Below are 16,718 nucleotides of genomic sequence, written 5' to 3'. Positions count from 1 at the left end.
TTCGGGGCGCGGACGGGAAGAAAACGCAGGTTTTCCGTTTGGCTCGAAACGGGCGGAAATTACCCCGAAAGGCGGCCAAGGGGTTCTTCGGCTTTTGGGGTCGCGGGTTGAGGGGGGGGAGGGGGAGGGTTTTTTTTGGGGTGAATCCTCCCTTATTTGACGAAAACCACGCTGGCGTTGCGGGCGGCCAGCCAGGCCAGGAAGACGTCCCTGGGGGGGCGGAACGGGGCGGGTTATAGGGTTTTTTTGTAGGGTGAACGACCCAAAGGGGGGTTTTGGGGTGAAAAAAGGGGATTTAGGGTTTTTTTTTTTTTGGGGTCTTACCGGCAGTGTTTGACGACGCACTCGCTGCTGCAGTACTCGTTGTCCCAGTCGGAGCTGGGGACGGGGGCGTTGTCGCACCCCGAGCGGACGCAGCGGGGTCGGGGGGATTCGGGGCCGGGCGCCGGGGATTCGGCCACCAGCTCCAGGGACATCTGGGTGGGGGATTCCACCTGGGGGGGGGCGGGGAAAAAAAAGGGGGTTTTGGGGTTTTTTTTTTGGGGTGAGGGGAAGGGCGAGGGTCTTCAAGGAGGGGTAGGGGATCCTAAAAGGGGTCCGCGAGATCCTAAAGGGCCTCGGAAGAGCCCCGAAATGCAGGCAGGAGTTGGTAAATCCTGCCGAGAGGCCCCAAAATGCGTCCAGGAGACCCCAAAATCCCTCAAAAAGACCCCAAAATCCCTCCAAGAGGCCCCAAAATCCACCCAGGAATTCATAAATCCCTCCAAGAGGCCCCAAAATCCCTCCAAGAGAAACCAAAATCCATCAAAAAGACCCCAAAATCCCTCCAAGAGACCCCAAAATCCCTCCAGGAGACCCCAAAATCCCTCCAGGAGACCCAAAATCCCTCCAAGAGACCCCAAAATCCCTCCAAGAGACCCCAAAAGCCCTCCAAGAGATCCCAAAATCCCTCAAAGAATTCATAAATCCCTCCAAGAGATCCCAAAATCCTTCAAAAAGACCCCAAAATCCACCCAGGAATTCCTAAATCCCTCCAAGAGACCCCAAAATCCATCAAAAAGACCCCAAAATCCCTCCAAGAGGCCCCAAAATCCCTCCAAGAGACCCCGAAATCCCTCAAAAAGACCCCAAAATCCACCCAGGAATTCCTAAATCCCTCCAAGAGGCCCCAAAAGCCCTCCAAGAGATCCCAAAATCCCTCAAAGAGACCCCAAAATCCCTCAAAGAATTCATAAATCCCTCCAAGAGATCCCAAAATCCTTCAGAAAGACCCCAAAATCCACCCAGGAATTCCTAAATCCCTCCAGGAGACCCCAAAATCCTTCCAAGAGACCCCAAAATTCCTCCAAGAGACCCCAAAATTCCTCCAATAGACCCCAAAATCCACCCAGGAATTCCTAAATCTCTCCAAGAGGCCCCAAAATCCCTCAAAAGGACCCCAAAATCCCTCAAAGAGACCCCAAAATCCACCCAGGTATTCGTAAATCCCTCCAAGAGACCCCAAAATCCTTCAAAAAGACCCCAAAATCCCTCCAAGAGACCCCAAAATCCTTCAAAAAGACCCCAAAATCCCTCCAAGAGACCCCAAAATCCCTCAAAGGGACCCCAAAATCCCTCCAAGAGGGATCCCCGAAATTTTCAAATCCCCGTTTTCCCTAAATTCCCCCAAATTTCCCCAAAATTTACCCTAAATCCCTCAATTTTCCCCAAATTTTCCCCTAAGCCCCAAGCTTTCCCCAAACCCCCCAAATTTCCCTAAATTCCTCCAAATTCTCCCCAAATTTCCCCCAATGCCTCTAAATTTTCTGAAAATGTTCCCCAAATTTCCCCCAAATTCCCAAAATTTCCCCCAAATCCCAAGTTTTCCCAATTTTTTCCCCCAATCCCCCCCAATTTTCCCCAACCCCCCCAAATCCCTCCAAATTTTCCCGATTTTTCTCCAAATCCCCCCAATTTTACCCAGATCCCCCAAATTTCCCATTTTTTCCCCAAATCCACAATTTTTCCCCAGATCCCTCCAAAATTCCCAATTTTCCCCAAATTGCCAGAATTTTCCCCAAATCGTTTCCCCAGTTTTCCCCGCCATTTTTCCCCAAAGCTCTTCAAATTTTCCCACTTTTCCTAAATCCCCCCAAATTTTCCTAAGTCTCAAAATTTTCCCCCAAATTTTCTCAAAATCTCAATTTTTTCCCAAAATTTTCTCCAAATCCCCAAATTTTCCCAATTTTCCCCAAATCCTTCCAATTTTCCCAGAATTTTCCCCAAATCCCTGAAATTGTCCAAAATCTCCCCCGAATCCCCCAAATTGTCCAAAACTTTCCCCAAACCCCCACAACCCCCCAAATTTTCCTCCCAATTTTCACCAAATCCCTAAAATTTCCCCAAATCCCAAAAATTTTCCAATTTTTCCCAAATTTCCCCCAAACCCCCAAATTTCCCAAATTTCCCTGAAATCACGCAAATTTCCCCCACATTTCCCCCCACCCCCCCATATTTTCCCCAAATCCCCCAAATTTCTGAAAATTTCCCCAAATCCCAAAAATTTTCCCAATTTTTCCCCCAAATTTCCCCCAAATCCCCCCAAATTTCCCCCAAATCCCCCCAAATTTCCCCCCAACCCCCATATTTCTGAAAATTTCCCCAAATCCCAAGTTTTCCCAATTTTTCCCTCAAATTTTCCCCAAATCCCCCCAAATTTCCCCCAAATTCCTCCAAATTTCCCTCAAACCCCTCCAAATTTCCCCCAAATCCCCAAATTTCCCCCCAAATTTCCCTGAAATCCCCCCAAATTTCCCCCCACCCCCCATTTTCCCCAAATCCCCCATATTTCTGAAAATTTCCCCAAACCCCCAAAATTTTCCCAATTTTTCCCCCAAATTTCCCCCAAACCCCCCCAAATTTCCCCCCAACCCCTATATTTCTGAAAATTTCCCCAAATCCCAAAAATTTTCCCAATTTTTCCCCCAAATTTCCCCCAAACCCCTCCAAATTTCCCCCAAGTCCCTCCAAATTTCCCCCAAGTCCCCCCAAATTTCCCCCCAACCCCCATATTTCTGAAAATTTCCCCAAATCCCAAAAATTTTCCCAATTTTTCCCCCAAATTTCCCCCAAACCCCTCCAAATTTCCCCCAAGCCCCCAAATTTCCCCCCAAATTTCCCTGAAATCCCCCCAAATTTCCCCCCACCCCCCATTTTCCCCAAATCCCCCAAATTTCTAAAAATTTCCCCAAATCCCAAAAATTTTCCCAATTTTTCCCCCAAATTTCCCCCAAACCTCTCCAAATTTTCCCCCAAATCCCCCCAAATTCCTCCAAATTTCCCCCAAATCCCCCAAATTTCCCCCAAATCTCCCCAAATTTCCCCCAAACCCCCCCAAATTCCTCCAAATTTCCCCAAATCCCCCCAAATCCCCCAAATTTCCTCCCAAATCCCCCAAATTTCCCCCAAATCCCCCCAAATTCCTCCAAATTTCCCCCAAATCCCCCAAATTTCCCCCAAATCCCCCCGAATCCCCTCACCTCCGGCACCACGTCGCCCGCGATCATCTCCACGGCCTCCGGCGAGGCCGGCCCCGCCGCCGAGGCCGGGGGCCCGCCTTGGGCGGAGGCCGCCGGGCCGCCGGCGGGGGAGCGTTGGGGAGGCCGCCCCCGCCGCCCCTCCCCCGCCGCCGCCCCTCCCCGGCCCCGGGGCCTCCGGGAGGGCCAAAGTTTGGAGGTGGAGGCCGGGGGGGGCAGGATCTTGATTTGGAGGGGGGGGAGGCTGCTGGGGGAGGCGGCCTCCCTTGGGCTGGGGCGGAGGCTGCTGCATGGCCTGGAGGGGGGAGGAGGCTGGAGGACGGCCAAGGCCGGGCCGGGGGCTGCGGGGGGGCATTTGTTGGAGGGGGGGGAGGCTGGAGGCGAGGGGAGGCACGGCGGAGGCCGAAGAAGAGGAGGAGGAGGAGGAGGAAGAGGAGGAGGCCGCGGCGGCGGCGGCGGCGGCCGCCAGGACGGAGCGGGTGACGATCTGCGTCCCCGTGCCCAGGTGGAGGCCGCGGGAGGTGACGACGGTGGCCGGGATGACGGTGACGAGGCCGGAGGCCGGGCCTCCGCCGCTTGCGGCCGTCGTGGAGGCCGCGGAGGCCGCGGCGAGGAAGGAGGCAGCATCTGCTTGGGGATGATGATCTTGGTGATGCCCGGCGGCGGAGGCGGCGCCGGCGGCGGCGGCGAGGCCCGGCGGAGGCTCGGAGGCCGAGGGAGGCTGGGAGGCCGCGGGAGGAGGAGGAGGAGGAGGAGGAGGCGGCGGCGGGTCCGGCTCCGAAGGCTCCGCCGTGGTCTGCGAGGCCCCACCGGAGGTTAACGAAAAAGATAACGAATTATCGGGTTAATTAGAGGCTGGCGAGGGAGGTTAAGGGCGAGCCGGGGTCGATCGGAGGCCCGGCCTCCGTTTTGGGGGGGGGGGGGGAGGCCCACCTGGATGGCGCGGTAGGCGGCCAGGGCCTTGAGGTACTCCTTCTTGGCGGCCTCCGTTTTACGCTTGTAGACCTGGGGGAAATAATTAAAAAAAAAAAAAAAGGGAGGTCGAGGGCGAGGCCCAGTTGGGCCTCCAGGCCTCTAAGGCTGAAACGGAGGCCGGGCTGCTGAAACGGAGGCCCCTTGGCCTCCAGGAGACAGAACGGAGGCCTCCTGGCCTCTAGGAGACAAAATGGAGGCCTCCTGGCCTCTAGGAGACAAGATGGAGGCCACCCGGCCTCCCGAATTGTGAGGCTACGTCCTCGAACCCCGGCCTCCGGGCCTCCGCGGCCCTAAGCGACGAGGTTGAGTCCTCGTGTGACCTCAGAAGTGGCCTCCTCAGCCTCTACGTGCTCCAAATCTGAAGTTCTGAGCCTCCACGTCCTCTGAATGAAGGCTCCCGAGCCTCCACGTCCCCCAAACCAAAATTCCTGAGCCTCCACATCCCCTAAACCAAAATTCCTGAGCCTCCACATCCCCCAAACCAAATTTCCTGAGCCTCCACATCCCTGAAACCAAAGTTCCTGAGCCTCCACGTCCCCCAAACCAAAGTTCCTGAGCCTCCACCTCCCCAAATGGAGACTCCTGAGCCTCTACGTCCTCCAAACCCAAACTCCTGAGCCTCCACGTGCCTAAAACCAAATTTCCTGAGCCTCTACATCCCCCAAACCAAATTTCCTGAGCCTCCACATCCCTGAAACCAAATTTCCTGAGCCTCTACATCCCCTAAACCAAAATTCTTGAGCCTCCACATCCCCCAAACCAAATTTCCTGAGCCTCCACCTCCCCAAATGGAGACTCCTGAGCCTCTACGTCCTCCAAACCCAAACTCCTGAGCCTCCACGTGCCTGAAACCAAATTTCCTGAGCCTCTACGTCCTCCAAACCAAAATTCCTGAGCCTCCACATGCCTGAAACCAAAATTCTTGAGCCTCCATCTCCCCCAAACCAAATTTCCTGAGCCTCCACATCCCTGAAACCAAATTTCCTGAGCCTCCACCTCCCCCAAACCAAAATTCCTGAGCCTCTACGTCCCCAAAACCACAATTCTTGAGCCTCCACATCCCCCAAACCAAATTTCCTGAGCCTCCACTTCCCCAAATGGAGACTCCTGAGCCTCTACGTCCTCCAAACCCAAACTCCTGAGCCTCCACGTGCCTGAAACCAAATTTCCTGAGCCTCTACATCCCCCAAACCAAATTTCCTGAGCCTCCACGTGCCTGAAAACAAATTTCCTGAGCCTCCACATCTCCCAAATTAAAACTTCTGATCCTCCACGTTCTCCAAACCAAATCTCCTGATCCTCCACGTCCTCCAAACCAAAATTCCTGAGCCTCCACGTGCCTGAAACCAAATTTCCTGAGCCTCCACATCCCCAAATGGAGACTTCTCATCCTCCACGTCCTCCAAACCAAATCTCCTGAGCCTCCACCTCCCCCAAACCAAATCTCCTGAGCCTCCACGTCCCCCAAACCCAAATTCCTGAGCCTCCACGTGCCTGAAACCAAATTTCCTGAGCCTCCACATCCCCTAAACCAAAATTCTTGAGCCTCCACCTCCCCAAACCAAATTTCCTGAGCCTCCACGTCCCCCAAACCAAAATTCCTGAGCCTCCTCCTCCCCAAATGGAGACTCCTGAGCCTCTACGTCCTCCAAACCCAAATTCCTGAGCCTCCACGTGCCTGAAACCAAATTTCCTGAGCCTCCACATCCCTGAAACCAAATTTCCTGAGCCTCTACGTCCTCTAAACCGAAATTCTTGAGCCTCTACGTCCCCAAACCCAACCTCCTGAGCCTCCACGTGCCTGAAACCAAATTTCCTGAGCCTCCACATCCCCCAAATTAAAACTTCTGATCCTCCATGTCCTCCAAACCAAAGTTCCTGAGCCTCCACCTCCCCAAATGGAGACTCCTGAGCCTCTACGTCCTCCAAACCCAAATTCCTGAGCCTCCACGTGCCTGAAACCAAATTTCCTGAGCCTCTACATCCCCCAAACCAAATTTCCTGAGCCTCCACATCCCTGAAACCAAATTTCCTGAGCCTCTACATCCCCTAAACCAAAATTCGAGCCTCCACCTCCCCCAAACCAAATTTCCTGAGCCTCTACGTCCCCAAAACCACAATTCTTGAGCCTCCACATCCCCCAAACCATATTTCCTGAGCCTCCACCTCCCCAAATGGAGACTCCTGAGCCTCTACATCCTCCAAACCAAAATTCCTGAGCCTCCACATGCCTGAAACCAAAATTCTTGAGCCTCCGCCTCCCCCAAACCAAATTTTCTGAGCCTCTATCTCCCCCAAACCAAAATTCCTGAGCCTCCACATGCCTGAAACCAAATTTCCTGAGCCTCTACATCCCTGAAACCAAACTTCCTGAGCCTCCACCTCCCCAGACGAACCCTTCTGGGCCTCTACCCCCGAAACCGCCTCACTCCCCGTCCCCAACGCCCCCCGGAAGCCTCCCCGCCGCCCCGTCACCTGCTTCTGCTCCTCGCCGAGGCTGTCCCACATGGAGGCCACGATCTTGGAGACCTCGCCGAAGGTGGCGTTGGGGTTCTGGCCCTTGATGGCCGCCTGCGTGTCGCGGAAGAAGAGGGCGTAGGCGGAGAGCGGCTTCTGGGGCTCGTTGGGGTCCTTCTTCTTCTTCTGCTTCTTGGGGGGCTTGGGCTTGCGGCCCCCTCGGGGGCGGCCGGAGGCGCCGGGCGGCCTTCTGGGCCGGGAGCTGCCGGGGGAGGGGAGGGAGTGAGGAAAGGGGGGGAAAAGGGGGGAAAAGGGGAAAAAAGGGGAAAAAAAGGGGGAAAAGGGGGGGGAAAAGAAAGGGGGGGAAAAAGAAGGGAAAAGGGGAAAAAAAGGGGGAAAAGGGGAAAAAAGGGGGGAAAAGGGGAAAAAAGGGGGAAAAGGGGGAAAAAAAGGGGGGAAAAGGGGAAAAAAGGGGGGAAAAGGGGGAAAAAGGGGGAAAAGGGGAAAAAAAAGGGGGGAAAAGGGGGAAAAAAAGGGGGGGAAAAGGGAAAAAAAGGGGGGAAAAGGGGGAAAAAAAGGGGGAAAAGGGGAAAAAAAGGGGGGAAAAGGGGAAAAAGGGGGAAAAGGGGAAAAAAGGGGGAAAAGGGGAAAAAAGGGGGGAAAAGGGGAAAAAAGGGGGGAAAAGGGGAAAAAAAGGGGGGAAAAGGGGGAAAAAAAGGGGAGAGAAAAGGGGGAAAAAAAGGGGGGAAAAGGGGGAAAAAAGGGGGGAAAAGGGGGGAAAAAAGGGGGGAAAAGGGAAAAAAAGGGGGGAAAAAGGGGAGAAAAAGGGGGAAAAGGGGGAAAAAAAGGGGGGAAAAGGGGGAAAAAAAAGGGGGGAAAAGGGGAAAAAAAGGGGGGGGGAAAAGGGGGGAAAAAAAGGGGGGAAAGGGGGAAAAAAAGGGGGGGAAAAGGGGGGAAAAAAGGGGGAAAAGGGGAAAAAGGGGGGAAAAGGGGAAAAAGGGGGGAAAAGGGGAAAAAAGGGGGGAAAAGGGGAAAAAAAGGGGGAAAAGGGAGAGAAAAAAGGGGGGAAAAGGGGGAAAAAAAGGGGGAAAAGGGGGGGGAAAAAAAGGGGGAAAAGGGGAAAAAAGGGGGGAAAAGGGGAAAAAAAGGGGGGGGAAAAGGGGGAAAAAGGGAAAAGGAAAAAAAGGGGGGAAAAGGGGAAAAAAAAAGGGGGAAAAGGGGAAAAAAAGGGGGGGAAAAGGGGAAAAAAGGGGGGAAAAGGGGGAAAAAAAGGGGGAAAAGGGGGAAAAAAGGAAAAGGGGAAAAAAAGGGGGGAAAAGGGGGAAAAAAAGGGGGAAAAGGGGAAAAGGGAAAAGGAAAAGGAAAAGGGAAAAGGGGAGGATTTTGGGGGGGAAGTAGAGAATTTTAGGGGAAAAGGGGAAAGGAAAAGACAGGGGAAAAAGGAAAGAAACGAGAAAAAGGAGAAGAGAAAAAGGAAAAGGAAAAAACAAAAAAAAAAGAAAAAAGAAAAGAGAAAAAAATAAAAAATAAAAAAGAAAATAGAAAAAAAGAAAAAGAACAAAAAGAACAGAAAAAAGAAAAGAAAAAAAGAAAAAAAGAAAAAAAGAAAAAAGAAAAAAAGACAAGACAAAAAAAACAAAACAAAGAAAAAAAACAAGAACAAAAAAAGAAAAGAAAAAAGAACAAAAAAGGAAAAAAAAAGAAAAAAAGGAAAGAAAAGAGAAAAAAGAAAAAGAAAAAGAAAAGAAAAAATAAAAAAAGAAAAAAACAAAAAAGGAAAAAAAATAAAAAGAAAAAACAAACAAAGGAGGAAAAAAACAAAAGACAAAACAAGAAAATATTAAAAAAGAGAAAAAAGGAAAAACAAAAAACAAGGAAAAGAAAAAAATAAAAACCAAAAAAAAGAACAAATAGAGAAAAAAAGAAAAATAAAGAGAAAAAAAGAGAAATGAGAAAAAAAGAAAAAATAAAAAAAGGAATTAAAAAAACAGCAAAAAAGAGGAAAAAGAGAATAAGAATGAAAGGGAAGTGGGATTTTGGGATCAGAAAGCGACAAAAGAGTGGGATTTGGGGTCAGAAAGTGAAAAAAGTGGGATTTGGGGTTGGAAAGTGAAAGAACAGTGGGATTTGGGGTTGGAAAGTGGAAAAACCAGTGGGATTTTTAGGAAAAAGTGGGATTTGGGGCCAGAAAGTAGAAAAAGAGTGGGATTTGGGGTAGAAAAATGGAAAAAAAATAGGATTTTGAATTGAAAAGTGGAAAAAAATTGGGGTTTTGGGTCGGAAAGGGGGATTTTGGGGTAGAGACGTGGGAAAAAAGTAGGATTTGTGGTCAGCCAGCGGAAAAAAAGTGGGATTAGGGATTAGAAAGTGAAAAAAGTGGGATTTGGGGTCGGAATGTGGAAAAATATGGGATTTTGGGTCGGAAAGCAGAAAAAAGTGAGATTTGGGGTCGAAAAGTGCAAAGAGTGGGATTTTGGGTCAGAAAGCGGAAAAAACGTGGGATTTCGGGTCGGAAAGTGGGGAAAAAGTTGGATTTGGGGTTGGAAAGTGGAAAAAAGTGGGATTTTGGGTCAGTAGTCAGAAAAGATGTGGGATTTTGGGTCAGAAAGCAGAAAAAAAGGAGGATTTTTGGTCAGAAAGGGGGAAAAAAGTGGGATTTTGGCCCAGGAAGAGGAATAAAAGTGGGATTTGGGGTCGGAAAGCGGAAAAAAGTGGGATTTGGGGTGGGAAAGCGGGAAAAAAGTGGGATTTGGGGTCAGAAAGCGGGAAAAAAGTGGGATTTGGGGTCAGAAAGGGGAATAAAAGGAGGATTTGGGGTCAGAAAGCAGAAAAAAGTGGGATTTGGGGTCGGAAAGCAGAAAAAAGTGGGATTTTGGGTTGGAAAGCGGAAAAAAGGAGGATTTTGGGTCGGAAAGTGGGAAAAAAGGCGGATTTGGGATCGGAAAGCGTAAAAAAGGAGGATTTTGGGTCGGAAAGTGGGAAAAAAAGGGGATTTGGGGTCGGAAAGCAGAAAAAAGGAGGATTTCGGGTCGGAAAGTGGGAAAAAAGGGGGATTTGGGGTCGGAAAGCGGAAAAAAGGAGGATTTTGGGTCAGAAAGCGGAAAAAAGGAGGATTTGGGGTCGGAAAAAAAGCGGAGGAAAAAAGGAGGATTTTGGGTCGGAAAGTGGGAAAAAGGGGGATTTGGGATCGGAAAGCGGAAAAAAGGAGGATTTTGGGTCAGAAAGCGGGAAAAAACGGGGATTTGGGGTCGGAAAGTGGGAAAAAAGGCGGATTTGGGATCGGAAAGCGTAAAAAGGAGGATTTGGGGTCGGAAAGTGGGAAAAAAGGGGGATTTGGGATCGGAAAGCGGAAAAAGGAGGATTTTGGGTCAGAAAGCGGGAAAAAACGGGGATTTGGGGTCAGAAAGCGTAAAAAAGGAGGATTTGGGGTCGGAAAGTGGGAAAAAAGGCGGATTTGGGATCGGAAAGCGTAAAAAGGAGGATTTGGGGTCGGAAAGTGGGAAAAAAAGGGGGATTTGGGGTCAGAAAGCGTAAAAAAGGAGGATTTGGGGTCGGAAAGTGGGAAAGAAAGGGGATTTGGGATTGGAAAGCGGAAAAAAGGAGGATTTTGGGTCGGAAAGTGGGAAAAAAAGGGGGATTTGGGGTCGGAAAGTGGAAAAAAGGAGGATTTTGGGTCGGAAAGCGGGAAAAAAGGGCGGATTTGGGGTCGGAAAGTGGAAAAAAGGACGATTTTGGGTCAGAAAGTGGGAAAAAAGGGGGATTTGGTGTCAGAAAGCATAAAAAAGGAGGATTTTTGGGTCGGAAAGCGGGAAAAAAGGGTGGATTTGGGATCGGAAAGCATAAAAAAGGAGGATTTTGGGTCGGAAAGTGGGAAAAAAGGGGGATTTGGGCTTGGAAAGCGGGAAAAAAATTGTAATTTAGGATTCTGGGGGGGGGTCGTCGGCCTCACCCCTGCGGAAGTCTTCGGCCTCCTCGTCGGGCAGCGAGGGGGTGGGCGAGGGGTGGCGGAGAGGCGCTCGTCCGGGGAGGGCTCCGGGGCCGGGGGGGCAGCGTGGGGGCGCCCCCCGAGGCTGAGCCCCAGCTGGGAGCTGAGCTCGCTCTGGTCGATGGTGGTGAGGGCGCCGGGGGCCAGGAGCCCCCCGGGCTCATCGGCACCTCGATGGTGACGGGGGCGGCGGCGTAGGGGGCGGCCAGGGGGGTCCAGTTCCTGAGCAGGGGGAGAAAAATGGGGGAGACACGAAAAGGTCTCAAAACGCCGCTCCAAACCCCCCCAAAAAATAAAGATAATGTGGGATCCCCCTCTAAAATATAGGGGAGAAATTGCCCCCCGATCCTAATCCGCCCCCCCAAATCCCTTTATTTTCCCCCAAATCCCATCTAACCATCCTAAATCCCCTCTAACCCCCCCCCCAAATTCCCTCTAACCCCCCCAAATGCCCCCATTCCCCCTCAAAACCCCCCCAAATCCCCCTATTTCCCCCCAAATCCCCATATTCCACCCCAAATTCCCCCCCAAATCCCCCCATTTCCCCTAAATGACCCCCAAACCCCCTCAAAAGCCCCCCAAATCCCCCTATTACCCCCCAATCCCCTCTAACACCCCCAAATCTCCTCAATTACCCCCAAATACCCCTATTTTCCCCCCAAAAGCCCCATTTCCCCGCCAATCCCCTCTAATGCCCCCTAAACCTCCCTTTTCGCCCCTAAATCCCCCCAAATCCCTCCCTTTTCCCCCAAATCCCCCCCAAATCCCTCCCAAATTCCCCCTAACCCCCCCCAAATCCCCTCTAAGCCCCCCTAAATCCCCCTCAATCCTCCCATTTTTCCCCCTAAATCCCCCCAAATCCCCCAAATCCCCCTTCAATCCCCCCAAACCTCCCATTTTTCCCCCTAAATCCCCCCAAATCCCCCAAATCCCCCAAATTTCCCCCAAATCACCCTAAACACCCCCAAATCCCCCTGTAAGCCCCCCAAATCCCCCTATAACCCCCCAAACCTCCCATTTTTCCTCCTAAATCCCCCCAAATCCCCCAAATTCCTCCCAAATCACCCCACATCCCCCACAAATCCCCTAAACCTCCCCAAATCCCCCTATAACCCCCAAACCTCCCATTTTTCCCCCTAAATCCCCCCAAATCCCCCAGATTCCCCCCAAATCACCCCACATCCCCCGCAAGTCCCCTAAACCCCCCAAATCCCCCTATAACACTCTCAAATCCCCCTATAACCCCCCAAACCTTCCATTTTTCCCCCTAATCCCCCCAAATCCCCCTCTAAGCCCCCCTAAACCCCCAATCCTCCCAAATCCCCCTCAATCCCCCCCAAACCTCCCATTTTTCCCCCTAAATCCCCCCAAATCCCCCCAAATCCCCCAAATCACCCTAAACACCCCCAAATCCCCCTCTAAGCCCCCCAAATCCCCCTATAACCCCCAAACCTCCCATTTTTCCCCCCAAATACCCCAAATTCCTCCCAAATCACCCTAAATCCCCCCAAATCCCCCTATAACACCCCCATATCCCCCTATAACACCCCCATATCCCCCTATAACACCCCCAAACCCCCCATTTTTCCCCCCAAATCCCCCCAAATCCCCAAAATTTCCCCCAAATCATCCTAAATCCCCCCTAAATCCCCCTAATCCTCCCAAATCCACCTCAATTCCCCCCAAACCTCCCATTTTTCCCCCTAAATCCCCCCAAATCCCCCAAATTCCCCCCAAATCACCGCAAATCCGCTAAGCCCCCCAAATTCCCCTGTAAGCCCCCCCAAATCCCCCTATAACCCCCCCCCCAAACCTCCCATTTTTCCTCCTAAATCCCCCAAATCCCCCCAAATCCCCCAAATTTCCCCCAAATTACCCTAAACACCCCCAAATCACCTCTAAGCCCCCCAAATCCCCCTATAACCCCCAAACCTCCCATTTTTCCCCCTAAATCCCCCCAAATCCCCCAAATTCCCCCCAAATCACGCTAAATCCCCCCCAAGTCCCCCTATAACCCCCCAAATCCCCCTATAACCCCCCAAACCTCCCATTTTTCCCCCAAATCCCCCCAACCCCCCCAAATCCCCCCAACCCCCCCAAAACCCCGCTCACCATGGAGAGCCCCCCGGCAGCAGCCCCCGCCCTGCTCCATCAGGCCGGGCCCGATCCCCACGGGCATGTCGAGGGGCCTGCACCCCGTAGGGGGGGCGAAAGGCGGCCTCGGGGGGGGGCGCCGGGGGTCCCCCAGCTCGTCGAAGTGGGCGACGACGTCGGCCACGGCCAGCGAGGGGTCGGCGTCGAGGGCGATGGGGGGATCTCGAACTCCTCGTCCCCCAAGCTGGGCGTGTGGAAGGTCTGCGGGGAGGAAAGGGTTAAAAAGGACGGGGAAACGGGTAAAAATGGGGTTTTCGGGGCTTTTTTTTGGGGGTTTTCCGGCCCCGATTCGTACCTCGGCGCCCGTCAGGAAGGGGTGAGCCGCGCCGGTGATGGCCAGGTAGTTGTCGTTGCCGCCGGGGAACTGGAAGGGGTTTGGGGGGAAAAAGGGGGGTTTTGGGGTGAAAAAGGGGGGTTTTGGGGAATCGGAGGGAAGAACACGACATGAAGAATCTCCTCTCAAGGGAACAGGTGGGGATGACCCCATAAAACGGTGAAAAAAGACGAAAAACAAGCAAAACGGAGAGAAATAGACCAAAATCCTAAAAGATTTCCCTAAACGTGCCCCAAAACGGCCCCAAATACATCAAAATAACCCTAAATATCCCCAAATCGCCCCCAAGTCTCAGAAATCTCCCCAAAAGTACCCCTAAATTGCTCCCAAACCTCCCCCAAATACCCCAAAACTGCCCCAGACTTCCCCCAAGTACCCTGAGAACACTCAAACCTCCCCCAAATACACCAAGACCCCCCCAAAAACGCCCCCAAATAACCTAAAAGCCCCCAAATGCCCCTAAACACCCCCAAATCTCCCCAAATCCCCCTGAAAAAAAACCCAAATCTCCCTAAATACACCAAAATCCCCCCAAACCTCCCCCAAACCCCAAAACCTCCCCCCAAATCTCTCCAAATAACCCCAAAGTCCCCCAAAACACCCCAAAACCTCCCCGCAAAACCCTCAAAACCCCTCAAAACCTCCCCAAATGACCCCAAACTTCCCCCAAACTCCCCCTAATACCCCAGGACCCCCAAAACCTCCCCAAATCCCCCAAAACCACCCCAAAACCTCCCCCAAATCCCCCAAAAACCCCCAAAACTACCCCAAAACGCCCCCAACCCCCCAAATCCCCCCAAAACAGTCCCCAAACCTCCCCCAAATCCCCCAAGACCCCCCAAAACCTCCCCAAATCCCCCAAAACCACCCCAAAACCTCTCCCAACCCCCCCAAAATCCCCCCAAACAGCCCCAAAACCTCCCGCAAATACCCCAAAAGCTCCCCGAATCCCCCCAAATCCCCTCAAATCCCCAAAAAAGCCCCAAAACCTCCACCAACCCCCCAAATCCCCCAAAACCTCCCCAAAGCCTCCCCCAATGCTCCCCCAAACAGCCCCAAAACCAGTCCCAAATACCCCAAAATCTCCCCGAATCCCCCCAAATCCCCTCAAATCCCCCCAAATACCCCAAAACCTCCCCCAAACGCCCCCAAACCCCCCCAAATCCCCCCAAACCTCCCCCAATGCCCCCAAACCTCCCCCAATTGCCCCCAAACAGCCCCAAAACCTCCCCCAAACCGCCCCGCCCCCCCCCAAGCAGCCCCAAAATCCCCCCAAACCGCCCCAAAACCTCCCCCCTCCCCCGCCCCCTCCCCTCCCCAAGCCCCCCGGTCTCCATAGCAACGCCCCCCCCTTGGAGGACCGCCCCCCCCCTTGGAGGACTCCCCCCGGCCACAAAGCCGCCGCTCACCTCCATGGCTCCGCCGCCCCGGCCAGGCCGCCGCCCGGAAGCGGAAGTGCGGCCTCCCCCTTCCCCCCCCTCTTCCGGTTTACTTCCGGCGTGGAACCATAGAGACGGGCGGGGTCGGTCCTCCGAGCTGGAGGACTGGGGGCTCCACCTGGAAAATTGGGCGAAATTTAGGAAATTTGGGAAATTTTCCGGGTGGAGGCCCCAAATATTTATCATTGGAGGCCTCCAAGTATTTTTTAGCGTAGGCCACCGAATATTTTGAGGTGGAGGCCTCCAAAAATCCCTGAGTGGAGGCCTCCCGATTTCTTTAAAACCCCTCCAAAACAAAATTTTAAGGAAAATTTTTAATTAAATATCGCTTTTTGTCTCCCTAGAAGACTCAAAATTTCTTATAAGTGGGCTTTAGGCACCATAAGTGAGTTTAAAATTCTCCCTGCAAATAAAAATCCCTCAGAAAAGGGTTTTTAGTCGTTGAAAAATCAACATCAAATGTTCTACAAAACATAAAACACCGAAAAATTAAAATTTTAAGGAGTTTTAACTGCCGTCGTTCATTTACAAACTCCTTATGAGGCATGAAATCTCTTAAAAAATTAAATATAAAGCTTTTTCAGTCATTATAAGTCAATTTAAATTGTTTACGCTATTTTAAATGCCAAAAATAAAATTTTAAGTGAATTTTAAGCATTAAAAACAAATTTTAAATCATTTGCATAACTTAAAATTGATTATAAATTAATTTTAAAGCATTTTTAGCTATCATAAATGGTCTTAAGTTTGTTTTAAAAAAGGCCTAAAATGGGTTTTGAAAGCATTTTTACTCACCCAAAATGCATTTTAATCTCATTACAAGTCAGAAATTCTTAAAATTTAAAATTTAATTTCATTTTTAAAAACCAAATCTCTGAAAATGGGGTTTCAAGGCATTTTAAAATATATTTTCAAACTATAATTTTATTTCTTAACAGGTGCTACAGGTGCGATGACAAAGCGCTTCTGGTCATCTTTTGAAATAAAGAACCTGAAAAACAATAATTTTGAGAAATTTTGAGCTAAAAACTGGAATTTTTAGTGGAAAGTGGAAAAATCGCACTTAACAATCTCTATAGTAAAAATGCACATTTAAAAATGTTTAAAAATGCGAAATATTTACTTGTGTCTGCCTCGTTTCATCAATTCCGTGAAAAATTTTTGTTTAAATTAGATTTTATTCAATTTTTTCATGAGAATTTGATTATTTGTAAAAAAAAACAGGTAATTTGGGGGCTAAAAACTGCATTTGGGGGATTTAAATTAATTTTACGGGGTGAAAATTCGTATTTTGGGGGTTAAAACCGAACTCGTAGGATTATAAATTATTTGGGGGGAAATATTGGTATTTTAGGGGGGATAAAATCAATTTTCGGGGATGAAAATTAATTTTGAGGGATAAAAGTGATATTTTGGGACGTTAAAATCAGTTTGGGGGAGGTTAAAAACAAATTTTAGGGGTTAAAATCAATTTTTTGGAGATTAAAATCAGTTTTTGAGGGTTTAAATGTGATTTTGGGGGGCTTTAAAGGTCAAATTGGGAAAATAAAATGAATTTATAATTAATTTGGCGGGGTTCAAATCGATTTTGAGAGGTTAAAGTTGATATTTTGGGGGCTAAAGTCAATTTTGGGGGTTAAAATTAACGTTGGGAGGGCTATAATAAATTTAAGGTGATTAAAGTTAATTTGGAGAGTTCATAATTAATATTTGGGGGTCTTTAATCAATTTGAGGGGGTTAAAAGCGATTTTGAGGGATTAAAGCCTTTTTTGGAGAGGCAAAAACGTATTTTGGGAGGTAAAAGTGAATTTTTGCATTTAAACTGAATCTACGGGGATTTATAATTAATTTTAGGGGA

General features: G+C 50.4%; 1 protein-coding gene across 1 annotated transcript; it reads right to left on the bottom strand.

The window, feature by feature from the left end:
• Positions 1 to 11: 11 nt before the first annotated feature.
• Positions 12 to 15,376, bottom strand: LOC136789535 (TOX high mobility group box family member 4-like). The gene is given in 14 exon segments (XM_066989593.1): positions 12 to 210; positions 325 to 494; positions 3,519 to 4,178; positions 4,180 to 4,311; positions 4,449 to 4,520; positions 6,966 to 7,165; positions 10,755 to 10,784; positions 10,897 to 10,944; positions 10,947 to 11,090; positions 11,093 to 11,154; positions 13,041 to 13,248; positions 13,251 to 13,287; positions 13,382 to 13,450; positions 14,830 to 15,376. Coding segments are annotated over 14 exon segments (2,106 nt in total). The 5' UTR covers positions 15,046 to 15,376; the 3' UTR covers positions 12 to 152.
• Between the last annotated feature and the right edge of the window lie 1,342 nt (positions 15,377 to 16,718).

The sequence above is a fragment of the Anser cygnoides genome, unplaced genomic scaffold (assembly GCF_040182565.1).
Source record: "Anser cygnoides isolate HZ-2024a breed goose unplaced genomic scaffold, Taihu_goose_T2T_genome scaffold_52_1, whole genome shotgun sequence".
Classification (NCBI taxonomy): Eukaryota; Metazoa; Chordata; class Aves; order Anseriformes; family Anatidae; genus Anser; species Anser cygnoides.
This window is presented reverse-complemented; position numbering and strand designations above follow the sequence as displayed.